This window comes from Serinus canaria, chromosome 10, assembly GCF_022539315.1.
Source record: "Serinus canaria isolate serCan28SL12 chromosome 10, serCan2020, whole genome shotgun sequence".
Lineage (NCBI taxonomy): Eukaryota > Metazoa > Chordata > Aves > Passeriformes > Fringillidae > Serinus > Serinus canaria.
In genome coordinates, this window is record NC_066324.1 from 9,653,275 (window position 1) to 9,669,683 (window position 16,409).

Genomic DNA, 16,409 nt, shown 5'->3' on the forward strand with positions numbered 1-16,409 from the left:
GGACATTGCCTCTATAGTCTAGAAGCACAAAATCTACTTTTGGTTCTACCACTGACTAGCTCCTTATCCTTGAACTCATGTCACTTTCTAGAACCATATTTATTGAAAACTGTAAGGAAAAGAATGAGAACAGTAAGACTACCAGCATTTGTAAAACACTCACAAGGGAAGAAAGAGGCTGTTACTACCTAGGACCATGACCAATGGCTTTTTGTATTTTATTTCTTTTTTGCTTGGCTAAGAAAAAAAAATTAAAAATGCCTTCTCTACTTTTCCACCTTAGATCTGTAACCTGAGTGCAATCTTAGAATACAGAATTTTAGAACCCCTTGATTTCCTTTGAGTCCTGGATTTCTTAAGTCATGTTTCGTTGTTAACCAGACTAATTTCACTGCAGTCATTACAGTTCATTAAACACAAGTACAGTATCAAAAATGAACCTTAATTAGGGTGGTAAGGAAACAGAATTGATTCTCCTCAGAGACTTGGCATTGTCCTTTGAATAGCAAGTAAGGCCAAGTTATTTTTGTGCTTCACGTGCAGAGCTGCTGCTGACATGTTGCAGGAAATTAACTGGTATATTCTCCCAATCAATGCATAAAACTCTTAGTAACTCTGATAACAGAAACATGTACACAGTGAAAGGACACTAGGGCTCTAGAAAATCAAATTGAAGGTGTAACCTGATATTTGAATGGCTCTTTTCTATTGGACTTCTGAAAAGCATTGTTAAAACCTACAGGTTCAATTCTCAACTAGCCATAAAACGCCAGCAATGCCTTCCTCTCCATGAACAGAAAAGAGACCAACACTGAGAACTCAGCACAATACAGAATTAGACTATGGCAATAAACTGGGGTGAAAGTGGCATTAACATAAACAGAAGCACTTTGTCCTTAACAGTATCATTATAAGAGCAAGTCTGGGTTTAAAATGCTTTTTACAGAAGCTATGAAAATGGGATGAATTTTGTATTTTATTTACATGTGTGTTTACAGAAACTGCAGGTGCACCGCAACTCCCATGTAACTCCAAGTGCTGCTAAAGAAAATCTCAATGCAGTGCTGCTGCTGGCCTTCCCTTGGCTGTTTGTTTCTCAGCATTGCAGGATTCTCAGGAGCCTGCACTGCAATGTATTACCCAGCATGTGCTGCAGTGACTCAGGCAGCAGCAGGAGCCTGGGATGGAGTGCCAGCTCTCACTCCAACTTTCAGGATGCCTGTGCAAAACTCTACAGCAAAGCCAAGCTATAAAAGGAGATGAACTCAAGGAGAAATTTCAGCTCCCCCTCTATTATGCCACTCTCTATTCTTTTTCAATGCCATTCAGACTTTCATATATAAATATTTTATGGGTAAAATATAAATACCCTCCTTCCAAATAGCAGCTGCATCTCTGCTATATTTCCGAGTTACTGCATTACGATCCCCTCTTGCAGGCTCTGGGAGCTGCATTGTTAAAGGCTGCAGAGCACATGACCTCTACCTCCTGCTAACTTGTTCTATGCTAACTGCATTACTGCCAGGACACCTTAGCAGCTGATAAATACAACTGTAGAAGTACAGTTATTCATTTAAAAACATATCAGACAAGAAACTAAATTCTATTGTCCTTTTCACCACTGTCCTTCTTCCACAATTCTGTAAGATGTGAAGAAAAGTAAATCCAACTATCTCATAAAAACTAGAAACAGGACAGAAGCTTTCTCTGCACTACTGACATGGATTTATCATGCCCAATTCACACTGGCTACGAAAGGACAGTATCTCTAACACACTGTATGATAACAGCTTATAGTCCTAGGAAATAAATATAACTAGATGTAGGCAATAAAGCTTCCTTTCATGTCTCACTGTCAAGTTCAGGTTCTCCTTGTATAAAGTTTACCAAAGTACTTCCTTTGCTATCAAGCCCTTGTGTAATTGAAGTTTTTTGTGTATTAACTCAATGTCAACATGGACATTAAAAGAGGCTTAAATATTATGTCTAGGCTAATATCTACAGCATAACAGAAAAGAAAAAGAGTCAAGAGAACATGAAAAAAAAAATCACCAAAAAACACCACCACCACCACCTCTAGTGAACTAACAACAAAATCCAATCAAACAACTTATTCTGTCTGAGGAACAAGGTGGTCCTGATTCTGATCTCGTTTTCACTCCAACAGATGGGATCAAAATGCCACACAAATCAATGGAGAAAAAGCAGAAATCTGGGATATATGAAGCAGCATCCCTGCAACTGTTGGTGACAGCTGAAAGCTTAAAAATATTAAAAACCAGAAAAAGGCCATTTAAAAATTGCTAAAAAAATTGCAGCACTTGAAAAGACAAATGCCACTCAGGATACATAAAAAATTAAAACACAGAGCATATTATTTATATATTTATTACACTAGGTTAAATCACTTTCAGAAAACAAAAACGTAGTAACAGATTTTGGTTGTTTTGGTTAGAAAATCTGCTTCCCCTTAGGTTCTGTCTATAAAAGGAGATGAACTAGATAGACAACAGAACTAGATAGACAACAGAACCAGCTCCTGGCTCACCCTCTCTTGGAGCCTCTCTTCCTTCACTGACAATGGGAGAAGGTTTGAGAACCCAGTCTGCAGAGGCTACAGTAGCTGTTGATGACCACATTACAAATAAGACAATAATTGTGAATATTGGCAGATGTGTTTCCTCAGAAAAGCATTACTTTCCACTACCTCTGAGAACCTAAGCCTAAGAAATACAACATGAATAAGCTGCTGAAAGTGAAAGTGCTTCTACACACAGCCTTCAGCTATAATTAATTTTAAAAATATTTTTAAGAAAGTGTGAATTCAAAATCAACAGATTTCCTATGGCAGTAATCATGACTGAGCTTTCAAAACATCCTGAGGGAGGGAGGTTCTGAGCTCACCAGCCTCCAAGCACTTGGAAAAATCATCCTTACACAGGGATCCTAGCCTGGCTGTGGTTTTAGAGCACAGCAGAAATTAGAAATGCATCTGACACCTGTTAAGGCTTTCTTATTCACTCTTTGTGCTTCCTGCTTTTCTAAGCTCTAAAAATACTCCCAGCCCACACCAGAAGATGCAGTCCTCCCACCACCTGGGTTATCCCACATGCACAACCATCACAAGAGCCAGGCCTGCAGAAGCAGCAGGCAGATACACACACCAACATCAAAAGCTTTCAAACTGAAAACAGGAAAACAGATCTGATCTGGCAGGGGCTGAAAGCAACAGGACACAAACTCTCAGTGCAAACACAACACCACAAAACTTAATTAAAAATATATATAATTTTAAAAAAGCTGAATTTCACGGGAGTTGCACATGAATTAATCAGCCCTGGAAACAGCCTGCCATTGCTTATCAGCCAGTGAGAGGTGGTAAGACACTTCACAGGTTCTGCTTGGTATTTCATGAGTTAAATGAGTTATAGTCAAGGAAGCATCACTGATATTTAATGGAGAGAATGGAAGAGATCCTCATTACAGTACACTTTCAATTAAAGAACTTCAATTTAAACTTATAACCTAAGTAGAAAGCATAGTAAAAAAAATTCTAATAACATGAAGGGGGTTATCACTTCATAACAGACACAGAAACTTTGAGATACATGCCAGCTTCCAGTCTATCTGTGCCATGACACCAGGGGAAGAAATCATTAGGGGACAGATAATGGAGTAGCACTGCAGCTTTATGTACAGAAAAACAGCTCAAACTCTACTCATCTTGTGTTAGATGTGTAACACAAGAGCTGTCTTTTAGATATCACTGCCTGACACTTCAGTGAAAACCAAACATGCAATTTTCAGTGGAAAAAAATACAACTGGGTAAAAAATTCTAGGGGAAAACCATCCAAACACTTCCTGTGAATTACTGGATTACAAACAGACCCATGGTGATTTTTACTACACCAGCCAAGTTTGCAATAGCTTGTCACGCCTGATTTTGGCAAGGGCATTAGTAACCATAAAAAGTTAGCTGCTGACCTTTCATAAAGCAAACACTTATTTACGTAAGTGTAATTTCAGACAAACCAAGCTGACAAGCATCAGACAAACATCCCAGAAACCTCAAATGCATGTATCAAATCATAAGTAATTTTTTGTTTTCCTGCACTTAGAATTTAAACCTACACACAAAGGTGATCACCACTAGTCAACAAAAGCTGTACATACACAGGCTTTTTACAAGCACAAAACTGAAATGCAGTTTTTTGCAAAAAAGCTCAGTGGTTGAGTAAGAGCAAGCGGAGTTTACAATAACTCCATTTGTTTTACCTAATCTTTATATAACTATGTATATATACTACTCTATATTTCATTTAGAATTGTAATTTATTTCCATTGAACAGAAGTCTGCTTTAGCAGGGAAATAGTATATATGTATCTTGAAATTTTTGATAGTTAGTCACATTTTTGCCTGAACTGTCAAATACAGACTGTCTTAATACACTTGCTTCAGCCTTCAGATTTTTTGTCCTTAGGTTCTGTCAGCTTTCAAATATTACTCTTATTCCTTAATCACATGTCCTGACAGTAGTCTCATTCCCTCCAGTATTCCTCAACGACCTCTGGGACATTTGCCAGTTTTTGTCATCTGCCCCCATTCTCCTTTGGGAACACTAAAGGAATTAATTTCATTCTTTCCCCAAGCAATGCCTGTCTCTGCTGTTAACAGTTACCACTGGCATCTTTCATCCACTCAATACACAAAGGTCTCTGTCTCCTTAAGTGATCCCACAGTACTTGGAAATTTAACAAATCTTCTGTAGAGAAATACCTCTCATGCTCTGCATTTTCTTGCTTTAGCATTTTGTAAAAGAATTCTTCTAAAAGATGGAATCCCAATATTTCCATTTTATATGTCCCACCTTATTTTTGTTAGTTCAACAACTTAATACATCCAGGCATGACTGTGCCTCTGTGTGCCAGAGATAAGCAGTTCCATTGTTTAGACATGGCTGTTTAGATCCACTACATATATATGTTGTTTCTTCTGTTATTTTTCCACTACTATTTTGCCCAACATCTTATCTGAATTCTTACAGAATGAACTTTTAAGAAGTGTCTTCTGTTACCTTATGTACCAAAAAAAAAAAAAAAACCAAAAAACCAACCAGTATCTTATTCCTGAACTTTAATTTCCTAATAATGACAGACTTTTTCGATCAACTGATTTAAAATTTCTTGCGTTTGAAAATAAGTTGAAATTTTACCTTGGACCCACCCTGACAAGAAGAATATTGTAATGAGTTATGCATTGCAGTTCCTTACTGTATGGAATATTGGAAGTCATACCACAACTTCCCAATAAATGCAGTCAAATTCAATATATGCTACAGCTCCTTTCTGCCATTATTACTACCGTTATCAGATCCCATCCATCCTTTTGTTTGTTTGTTTACCTGACATCTGAGCAGGATTAAGTAACCTGCACTGTTACCAGTTGCTAGACAAGAGGGCTCTTGCTGTGGTTACCTCTCAAACTTCCTCGGTTAAGTATCATCTGCTTCCTGATTTACAAACTCACTACAGCAAAGGCTGCATCACTTACCAGCATATCAGATGCAAAACAAGCCAAAGTCTTTAATAAATTGTCCTTGGATTGGCTTACTCTACAGATCCAGCATTTTCTCAAAGGAACAGTGAAAGTTAACTAAAAGATAACAATTCAGAACATTTTTCAGGATCAGTACATTCCATGAAGGAGAGCACATTACTGAAACATTAGATACAAATATTTAGCATCTCTGTATCCAAACAAAGTGCAGATTCTGCATTTGGGCTGCTGACAAGCTACATAGCTGAAGGAAGACCTAGAAAGACAACAGCCAAGCACTCAAAGAACCTTTATTTTCCTCACTCTCACCAAGACAAGAGCAGCTGTCAGATTTTACTGAACAGGTCACAGACACTAATTTCAATATTACCATTATCATTAATAACAGACAGCAGAAATACAGATCTCTTTGACTTGGAATGAGCAAGCAAAGCAGCTGAGACTTCCAAAAACCTTCAGTGGAAGAATCCCACTGCAGCCACATCCTGAGGCCCCCGCATCAATGCAGCGTTTGGCACTGGCACCATCCTGCCATGGAATTCAACCACTCTTCCTGCTTGGCAGAAAGGTGCTTCTCTCTTAAAAGAAACCAGCTAAAATATTAAAGCAAAGCACATATAAAAGATAAAAGAGATAAAGGGGTCAGAAGATGAAGATTCACTCTAGAGAAGGTAAAGAGTACAGGACCTAGAAAAGGAGGGAAAACTCTAGAAACATCTGATACCCTCTACAGGACAAATACATGGCGTTCCAGGTAGGATAACAAACCAGCCATTCGTAGCAGATCAAAACAATGAACTCTTTAGGGGAAAGCTGCTCCCATACAGGCTGTAGCTTTAACTGAGGCCTCAAAACACGACCACGAACCCACCAGTAAATAACAAATATTATTAACTAAAGGAAAGACCTGAAGCCCCAAGCAAAAGAATGGAAGGGGCAACCTTCTGCTGTGAGAACAGCACAGGAAGCTGACAGGCAAAACCACAAGCGCAGGACGCGGAGGTAACGCTGAAGGAAACATTCCCGGGGGTGCCAGGGTGATGCTGCCACAGACGGAGGGGGGACCCGCCGCCCGTGCGGGAGCGGGCGCTGGGCGAGCCGCCCATCAACAGCAAAGCCCGGCCGGCCCCGCCGCGGCCCCCCTACCTGGCTGGCTTTGTGGAACTGCTTCTTGAGCCCCGCCACCGACATGGTCCCGCCGCCGCTGCCCCGCGGCCGCCCGGGCCCAGGGCCGCCCGCGCCCGGCAGGTCCCCGCGCCCGGCCCGGCCTCGCGCTGCGCCGCCCGCGCGCCGCCGGGAGCATCGCCCTCCGCGCGCACGGCCGTCGCCGCCCCATTGGCCGCCGCCCGGCCACATGCAAATGTGGTGGCAACGCCGCCCTCCTATTGGCCGCTCGCCGGGCTATGCAAATGAAGCGCTGGGAGACGCCCACGCTGCGCTGTCGCATGGAGACAGCGGCGGTAGCCGGGCGGGGGCTGCGCCGGCCCGGCGAGGGCACGGCGGCGGCGGGGAGCACCGCCCGGGCACCCACAGGACATCTACACGGCATCCACACGGCATCCCTCCTACGGCGAGCACCGCCCGAGCACCCACAGGACATCCTCACGGCATCCCTCCTACGGGGAGCACCGCCCGGGCACCCACAGGACATCCACACGGCATCCACACGGCATCCCTCCTACGGGGAGCATCGCCCGGCATCCTCAGAGCATCCACAGGGCACCCCACCCGCGGGCAGCACCGCCCGGCCACCCGCAGGGCACCCGCCAGTGAGGTGCACAGCCCCGGCACCAAAAGACCAGTCAGCTGCCTGGTTTCATCTGTCTTATTTCTAATAAGGCTGAAAATGTCTCATTATGGGTCTGTCTCATTTCTTGTGGCTCAACGTAGCATCTCTGTCTGAGCTCATTAACCTCAGGTCCATTACTGTAGGTGGTAATTTAATTATAGCTCTCAAAACATGAAAGCTCTTGCAGCAGCCCTGAACACATCTGGCTGGTACTGTGCACCCGAAAAAAATCCACTTGGTAGCGTGGCTCCATACCTGCAGAGATGCTGCTCAGGATTCCAAAGGGCACAGTCTCTCCCTCAGAAGAGCAGATAGACTCGAAAAAGATGTTTTAGTTGTTTAGCTGGTTGTTACATGAGGGATTTACTGATTATATACTGAAATATGACTGTGTATCAGGAATGTGCTGATATAAATTAGAGATGTGGTTCTGCCTTCCTGGTAGAGCAATTCCAAACGATGCTCAGATTCTGGAGAAGATAAGCTCTGTGATAATGCTGCTTGATCCTGGCTGTAAGGATACTTGGGAGTTATGATTCAGCTGGAACTTATGCAGGGACCTGGGGAGCAGTTCAGAGATAAGCTTTGCTGGCTGCAGCAGGGCTCTCTGTTACTCACTGTCATGCTCACTGCATTTTGATTGTGTTGGGAGAGAAAAACATTCAGTGTGTTAGAGTTACTTCTTTAGAACAGCAAAGAAGAAAAAAATACAAGAACTTTCATACTGGTTGTCACACCGTAATTTGGGAGAATGGAATCACTGTTCCCACTTAGGAAAAATTATCACATCACTAAGAAACTAAGTGTAAAGACAAACACATTAATGAGTTAAAGATCTGGCTTTTACTTGACAAAGGACTCTCTGTAGAGGAGAGGCAGAAGAGAAAGCAAAGAGGAGAGCACCAGTGAACATTTGCTCTGGAAGACAAACTGTTAGGTGAAGTCCTTGAGGGATTTGGTAATGTTTGAAAGAAGCCTGCCATCACCATGTTATCTGATGCCATCTGTGTCTAGGGAAAGAGCATTTTTGGCCTCCTTACAAGTAAACATGATTCCACCCCAGACACCTGATTTCAGGAGTTGTTTCTCCTCCTTTACTGAAACTGGCAGCAAGATGTTAACTGTCAGGGCCAAATTAGTTATGGCTTAAATTAGTGACACGTTTGTAGACACCTCAGGTGAGGAAATAAGGCCTAAACTAGGATATTTGAGCTCCATAAAAGGAATTAAAGCAAGCTCTTACTGTACTATGGAATTAGGGAGACAAGGCAGCTTTGGTTAATCTTCAGCTTTAGGAACGGCTGGACCAGAGAAAAGAAGGAAGGAGTTTGAAATAAATCACTGTGGAGGGGAATGAATGGATTATGGAGCAGCTGTGGGTGTTAGCTGTAAAATTGGATTAGATAAAGAACTTTAGTAAGGCTGTATGTCTATAAATTCTTTTTTTTAAAAAAATACTGTTTGTAGCCCAAGGATAGCAGCCATGTTGCCTCTGCTGAAGAGGTACAAGAATTTGTGAGTGGGAAATGCCCTGTGGGAATTTCACTTCATAGCCTAATTGCTCAGTGATACAGACAAGATGAAAACCTAATTTATGAGCCAACTTGTGTAGTCCAGGTACTGATGGCTTGGTGGAGGCACCCTGAAAGACACTGGTATTCAGTTCAGATACAATTAAAATTTATAGCTTGTAGCCAGCAAGACGCAGTGGCTAAGGAATGTCTAGAAGGCTTTATAATCACATAGTTATATCTCATGGAAAAAAAGGGATTGCAATTTGATGGGTGATAATCCTTAAGTTTTATGGAAAGTTGGTGATTTAGTCTATAAAATTAGAGAAATGAGAAGTACTACAAAAAATCTGGGGAGTGGTTCAGATAAACGCTGATATTACAGAGAAAAAGCTTCTATTAAAGTTGTTAGAGGTAGAAGACGGGCTAGGGCAGAGTGAAAAATGCTTCACAGAGGGGGCCTTCAGGGCAGAAGTTCTAGATGTCTGGCTATTCAAACAACAATTACACTTCCACTACTCAGGAAACGTTAAAGTGCATGAGAGGAATTCATAATGGCTCCAGCATGTTACTGAATCAGGTGTGCTAAAATGCACAATGGAATTTGCACAAACTCAAAACTCCTAACTGGGCTCAAATCAAGGTAGTGACTAGAAAATATGCACTGTCTGCTCACATGGGAGAACTGTGCTTGAAAATTGGTCCTGAGAAATTCAAACAAGATAGAGTCTTGAATAAAAGGTTAAATTTATAATTCACTTGAATTTCAGTGTGGTTAATGCTATGGGGAAAATACTGCCACCAGAAACTCAATCTAAAGATATGATAAAAAATCTTATAGGTGTTTGGTTTTCAATGAACAAATCATCTTACTTGTAACAGCTGAAATTGCAGTAGCAGCCACACAAAGTATTAGGTTTCCAGAAAAATGAAAACTAGAAGTATTTTTTAAATTATCTAGAGGCATCTTAGTATTTAAATTTACTTGGAATTTGAAGCCAACTACCTTCACATTCATTTGAATGTCTCTTAAAAATAATGAAAACTGTCATTGAAATATAGTCTGGGTCTTTGGTGGTTACTGCCATAAAAGAAAACATCAAGAAAGGGAGGAAAGATGAGTTGCAATGAAATTCTATTTTATTTGATTCTGGGCCACGCTGACTACATTATTAAAGCCTTTTTTTTTTTTTTTCAATATTTAAGCCTTAAGGAAAAGATAAATTACTGTGCATCAGGTTATGATGCAATACATTTCAACAAAAGGCATTAGAAGGAGACTTTGGATGTACTCACCTGATCCAGGACAAGAGCAACTACAAACAACAGTGAGCAAGACTCTCAGACATGGTGTGGTATCCATTAATGGTCTGTAAGGATTATCTGTATGTAATGACAGTGCAGATTACCTAGTTAGCTTTCATGTTAGTCATCAAAATTGTGGCAATAGACTGTGTTTTTGGTCACAGGAAGAGGCCATACTTGAAAATTATTGTTTAGAAAACAAGCATTTGGAAAAGATGGTTCCCTAGGAAAACAATGCCATTTGAAAGAACAGTTGGCCAGTAACCCACTCTACAAGAACAAAGTTGTAGAAAGCCTTCAAAGTAAAGCGGGCTCAGATTCATCTAGTGTGACAATTCTAGAAAAAGAGGGGATTACTAAACTCAATTGACACTGATTCTTAAGTTTTGACCCAAGCAAATGAAGTAATACAAAACACAGCATTCCAGAGTGAAATCCAAAGGACTAGAAGACTTGGTGAAATGTCACCCATTTCATTATTTTGCAGATGTCACACAACAAACTTGGGAGCTGACACTGTGAAAGCAATGCCAACAGCACATGACCCCAACAACAAGAACAGAAGAAAATCCTTCTGCAATGTATGCCCAGGATGGTAAAGATATCTCAAGTGGCTGTTTTAGCAGCCTTTCTATACATTTAAATGAAATAATTATTTATAATTAAACAAAAATAATTGGTCACACAAAGATGTGTTCATGTGCAGGAGCAGGCCAACACTACATTTTTGTTTCTAGAACACAACCAAGCAATTCTGCAGATCAGCACATTCTGCACAGATCAACTGGCTCAGGTATTTCTGAAAGGGCTTTACATTGCAGCATACATTTCATAAGAAATCATGAGAAACGGAAAAGAACAGACAGATTTCCCTCCACAGCCAGCACTGGCCAGCACTTGGAAAACTCCTCATTCCAAAGGGACACTGCTGGCAGTTAGAGCAGGAATATGTGACCCTGGGGCCAGCAGACACTCTGGCTAACCTACTGCAGTTGTTTAGGATGCCTATGTTTGCTCCCCAGATCTTCTAACTAAATGTAGCTAGTGAATTATCTTTGGCATATGTGACTGTTCTTCTCAAGCTGACTTTCCATATGGGTTGCTTTACCATTATGCAGATCTTTGCTTTTCTTGTCTCCTTCCTGTGTTTGTATTCCACATGCTTCTCCATGATACTGCACATACCTTCTGTCCTCACTTTGCTAAGTCTCTGGCTGTTGTTCTGCAAGTGTCAATAATAAAACAAAAGTTTGTTAGGTCTTCTGTCATTAGATAATAAAGATGGTTCTAATTATGTGTTTCTTTTAAAAAGACATCTAAACAATTCAGGTGAGTTCAAACTCTAGACAGAGTATTTTTTTAAAGTCACATATCTGTACAGTCTGTACTATAAGTAGATACTCTAATTTTAAAAACTCGACAACCTCCTTTTTTTTGTGTATGCAGCTCTTTCATTCTGAATTTTCTAAAAATTAGCAGTTCTAATCTTGCAAATTATACCATGTGGATGGACTCCTGGACAGCTCCAACTTGGAGATCTTGTAACTTTTAGGTGCCTATGTTGTTACTGGTATCACTAATCAAAAAAGGTTTTGTAATTAACATGTACCTGGGTACTCAGTGCTCTCAGACAAGCAACTAGACTGCTCACCAAAAATTGATTAAGTGTGTAAACTGAAGTAAAGATGTGACTGTCCAAAATGACTCCACAGTGGAGACAAACCTGAAAATACTGGAGTATTATTAATCCAGCATTACAAATTTTTATTTCCTCCTCACTTGCAGTTTTCAACTTGACGAACTATTGGAAAAAACCTATAAAATGTTTTCCTTTGAATAAATCTCTTGCCCTAAATAGAAATATTTCCATTTTCTGACCAAATGGGGAAAAAATCACCACTTAAATTTCTAATCTCATTGTAGTCAATGCAGCAGCATTACTTCCCACGAGCTGGCTGCTTGATCCCTCTGTGGAAGTGTTGCCTCCAGGCCCTGCAGCCCCCAGAGCAGAGCCCTGCATGGGGCTGCTCCGGGGCAGCTGTGGGAGCCACGGGCTGAGCACGGCAGCGGAACCGAGTGCTGGGATCCAGGGACAGCTGCTTCCTGGAGGTACAGAAAGGTAACAAATCCACCAGGAAAGGCTGGGTTGGGGGGAAAAAACCCTTTTCTCTATCGGAAAATACTAAAAATAAATATGTGGCAATTTCTGAGCTGAAATTTCTTAACCTCTTTTCTGGGAAAGGAGAAACAACCTATTGTAAAACCCATTTGATTTAAAAGAAAAACAAATGTTGATATCCATCATTAAGCACAGAAGGAACATCTCTCTGAGGTGGCCTTTTTAGAGTAGCTATGTTCCTTCTTATTAAAGAGTAAGGCAAAATAAACTTTTGATGTCATTGTAGTAATGTGGAGAAATGTTGCTTTGATTTAAACAGATAGCACCTGAGTTCTCTGTGCTGCTGATTCACAGGTGACAAAATAAAGGTACTGATTTTCTGCATACAGCTGCCTCTGTTCATCAGAAAATACTGAGACTTTCATGGCTGAAAATGCCAGCACAAAATGTGAAGTTGAAATGTTGCTAGAAGAGTAGCACTAGCTTCAGAAAGGTGTGAAGGATATTCATAGTAATTTTAAAGTTACCGTATCATAAACTATGGTATCGTTCTGTTTCAAAGCAGAATGTTGTACCATGCTGGTGTAAGCTGGATCACATTTGCTGTCTGAAATCCCATCTAGAATTTCATTTCACTGTTATTCAGGTACAGAACAAAGGTTTAAGTAATATCTTAGTAAGTCTTGATCTTTATAATGATGTTTTTCAGTGGATAAAAGCCCCACTGAAGAACAGCACAACTGCCTTGCCTTGCTTAGAGAATGCAATGCACAAGCTTAAAAAAAATCATTATTTATTCAGCTTTACCTGAGAAAAAGAAATATAATCATCAATAAATCTGAGTAAAAATCTGCAAGGACACAGATTGCCTGTAGTGAGAGGAGACATATAGTAAAATAAAGTAAAAAATCTATTGGTTTATCTTCTCCATGTGTAAGTAGATGCTTAATTCTATTTTAACTTGTTTTATATTGCAGAACAGAAAATTTTATCAATTCTGTGACACAGAGTCCTTATATAATACACAATGTAGACATTTCAGAGTTGGACTGATTTGTAAAAGCAATTTGAATATCAGTAAGTATCTTGTAGCAAGTTTGTGAATATTCAGGCATACCTGAATTTAACAAAACTTCTACAACATAGATGTTGTTTTGCTTTCAGTGTAATTTAATAGGTCTTTTGGGATCTGCCGTGTTTGAACATCTGGGAAACATCACATGTTGTCTGTTGATCAATGAGGCAACAGGAAAGGCATGATGTGACACAGATGTTAAATATGGCAATACTCCATAGACCAACTGGATCACAAATGGCAATGATCAGACTTTGAAAAATCTGATTAAGATTCATTGACTGGATAAAATTCAACTGGGTTTTTTCCCCCTCAGATTTCCTAACTGTTCTTATAACAGTATTTAGTGGGTATTATTGTGGTCAATGAATTATTGCAAACTGGCTTATTTTGAGGAACAAAACGAGGTAACTGAAGACAAGGACTTTTACTATCAAATACTTTACAGGAAGATGGATATAACTTGCCAGATCCCTGCTGTCTCATCATGAAGATTAATGTCTACTACTGGAGAACTTTGCTACTTCTCGTAAAACAAAGAATATATAAAGCAAATTTATTGCAATAGTTTAAGCTTCAGTTAATTGACTAACTACCACTATGGTAAGAAACCTTTTTCTCTCTCATATGCAAAAGAGAAATTGTGTATACGAATTCCTTTAACTGTTACCCAGGAATGCCACCTCCTGGCTACATATAGAAACGGCCTTTGAGAGGGAGAGGGGGAAAAAAAGCAGCTTTCATTCTGTAGTTTCCATAAAACCATTTCAATTAAATATATGTTAAAAATGTGTGAAACACAGGCATGCCTCCTGTCAGATTTCCTATCTTGCTCGTTGAAATGTAAAGGTACTCAGATATTTACTTTTCTAAAGAAATTGTGTGGTTTAAAATAATAAACACACCTGACACTGACTTTCTGTAGAAACAGCCTTAAAGCTGTTATATTTAAAGGTAGCAGCTGAATCAATATCACAAATGAAAATCTGACCTTACAGAAGCTGACAGGACTTTTGCCACTGACTTCAGCTGGGCCTAAACTTTCAGTCTGTATTTTTTGAAAGTTGCTCTTATGAGCTGGGTTCAAATTGTCAGAAGTTTTGAAGGAAACCAGACATATCTTCTGCAATTCAGTGGGCACAGGATTATCAAGGGGAAACTGGTTGTGCAAAACAATGATGGTAAAGGTTTTCAGAGTCAGAGATCTCTCCTTCCCTATAATCAGACCAGATTAACTGCTGCTTTTCTTTCTTGAACTTGTCCAAAAATAGACTTGTTTGGTGTCACTAGTACAATAATATGTTCCTTGAATCAATCCTATTATTGTGCTGCAATGGACTCCCAAATCAAAACAGAATTCTACTTTGGCTGCTAGGATAATCTATAGACAGGATTAACAAACCAGGGAATTTCTCTCACCTGGAAAGCAAATAAGAAGCATGAAGGAGACTATTTGGGCAGGCAGCAAATGAAAGCCCCTGCAATTACAGATTGCTTTAACTCTACTGCATTTAGCTTCTGCATTTTTTTTTACCTAAATATTACTGCTGTGTGATCTCTTGCAGACTTAAACTCTCAAGTTCATAGGTAAAAATAACTTCAGTGAGCCCAATCCTACACTTAGATATTTCAGAGGGAAATAGTTATTTTTGGTTCTGCCCATCAATTTCTTTACTGTAGCAAGTGCAACATGGCAGAAATGGAAATGCAAGCTGCCAAATCACTTACCCTTAATGGGGACACTGGACTGCTCTTAATTAGCCAAATCTGTGATTGTAATATTTTTTAATGTTGTCAGATGGGCAGTAATGCAAAGAATTCAGCACCTATTGAAAGAGGTTAAAAAACAGTTAAGGTTGTGTCCTAATAATGGATATCTGACATGTTTGATAAACATTTTTGTTACTGTAAAAAACGTTCTATCTAAATACAGAAGATACAGGATGGAAGTTAGGAATTTTATTCTTTTTCCTTTTTAAGGTTATATTAATTGTAAAGATTTTTGATAGTCTGCAGATATGTGGTTCTTCTACAATCAATAAAAATAACATGAATAAATTTTCTTAATCCCTTATTTGGAGGAAGAAAATAAAAGATATTAAATTGAGATTAAGCTGTACCTCTGCTGATCCTACAATGCCATACTTGCTTGTCTTTCCTTATGTGTCACCTTGAAAACATGACCCAGGCAGTGGAACGTGGAAAGCAGGTACCCACTTACTCAATCCATCTACACAAATGTCCACAGAGTTTGCTATTTCTCTCAGCTGCCTTCTGAGAAAGCTGTAAGAAGCCATTTATAATTTTGACATGTATACTAAATTTTGACAAATACAATAAGTAATGGAAAGCACATTTGTGAATCCTGCTTTTTTTTTTCTTTTTTTTTTTTTCCTTTCAACTTTGACTTAAAACATTACAGGGCTTCTAAGATTCTTACAATACCATGCTTTTTCTTTAATGAGGTTAATTATGATCAGGGTGCCAAAGAAATGATAATGTGTGTTGGGTGACATGAGGTTTTTTAAGAGGAAGGCAGGGTTGAGGAGACAAGTGCTCAAGGGAAAAAGAGAAAAATATTCCAGCATGAAACTGTTCCAACTATTTGCTCTAACATTAGTGATACTATCTCCTATCTGTAGATGGCAGTGATCTCCCACTGCCTGCTTCAGGAGGAAAGGGAGAATGGTGGTGGTGAAATCCTAAAATTGAAAACCATTGTGCTAAACAGATGTAGGGAATAGAAGTCATAAGGTATGGGAAAGTAAATGCCTTATTGTATTTCATTCATGTGATGAGATGTGTCATGCCATTGAGAATTTATTAATTTCTGTACAAAGGATTTTGACAACAAATTCCAGAACATTGTATTTTGAAATTTATCTATGATTAAAACCCTTTGTTGGCTTTCTGGACTTCTTGTACGCACCTTAGACACATTTCATTATTTTAAACAAGTTTATTCAAACAATACATGCTGTTTTCCTTCCAAACCCCTCTGGGTACTTAGCTACCTCCTTCATCAGTTGTTCAGCAGGTCCCATTTAATTTT

At 39.6% G+C, this 16,409-nt stretch overlaps 1 protein-coding gene across 5 annotated transcripts in view; it reads right to left on the reverse strand.

Annotated features, from left to right (window-relative positions):
* Positions 1–15,185, reverse strand: part of SH3GL3 (SH3 domain containing GRB2 like 3, endophilin A3) — a 49,145-nt gene extending 33,960 nt beyond the window's left edge. The window contains exons 1-3 of one of the 5 annotated variants that reach the window (XM_050978714.1): positions 15,086–15,185; positions 11,272–11,385; positions 10,155–10,241 (exon numbers count right to left, since the gene is read on the reverse strand). Coding sequence is in view for 3 of the 5 variants with exons in the window: in XM_030228427.2 (XP_030084287.1) it covers positions 5,553–5,654; positions 6,705–6,749 (147 nt within the window). In the remaining 2 variants the exon portion in view is untranslated. Of the gene's footprint in view, positions 1–5,552; positions 5,655–6,704; positions 6,871–7,602; positions 7,625–10,154; positions 10,242–11,271; positions 11,386–15,085 lie in introns of those variants that run through there. The other 4 variants (XM_050978713.1, XM_030228427.2, XM_050978715.1 and 1 more) reach the window with 4 other exon arrangements.
* Positions 15,186–16,409: the final 1,224 nt, after the last annotated feature.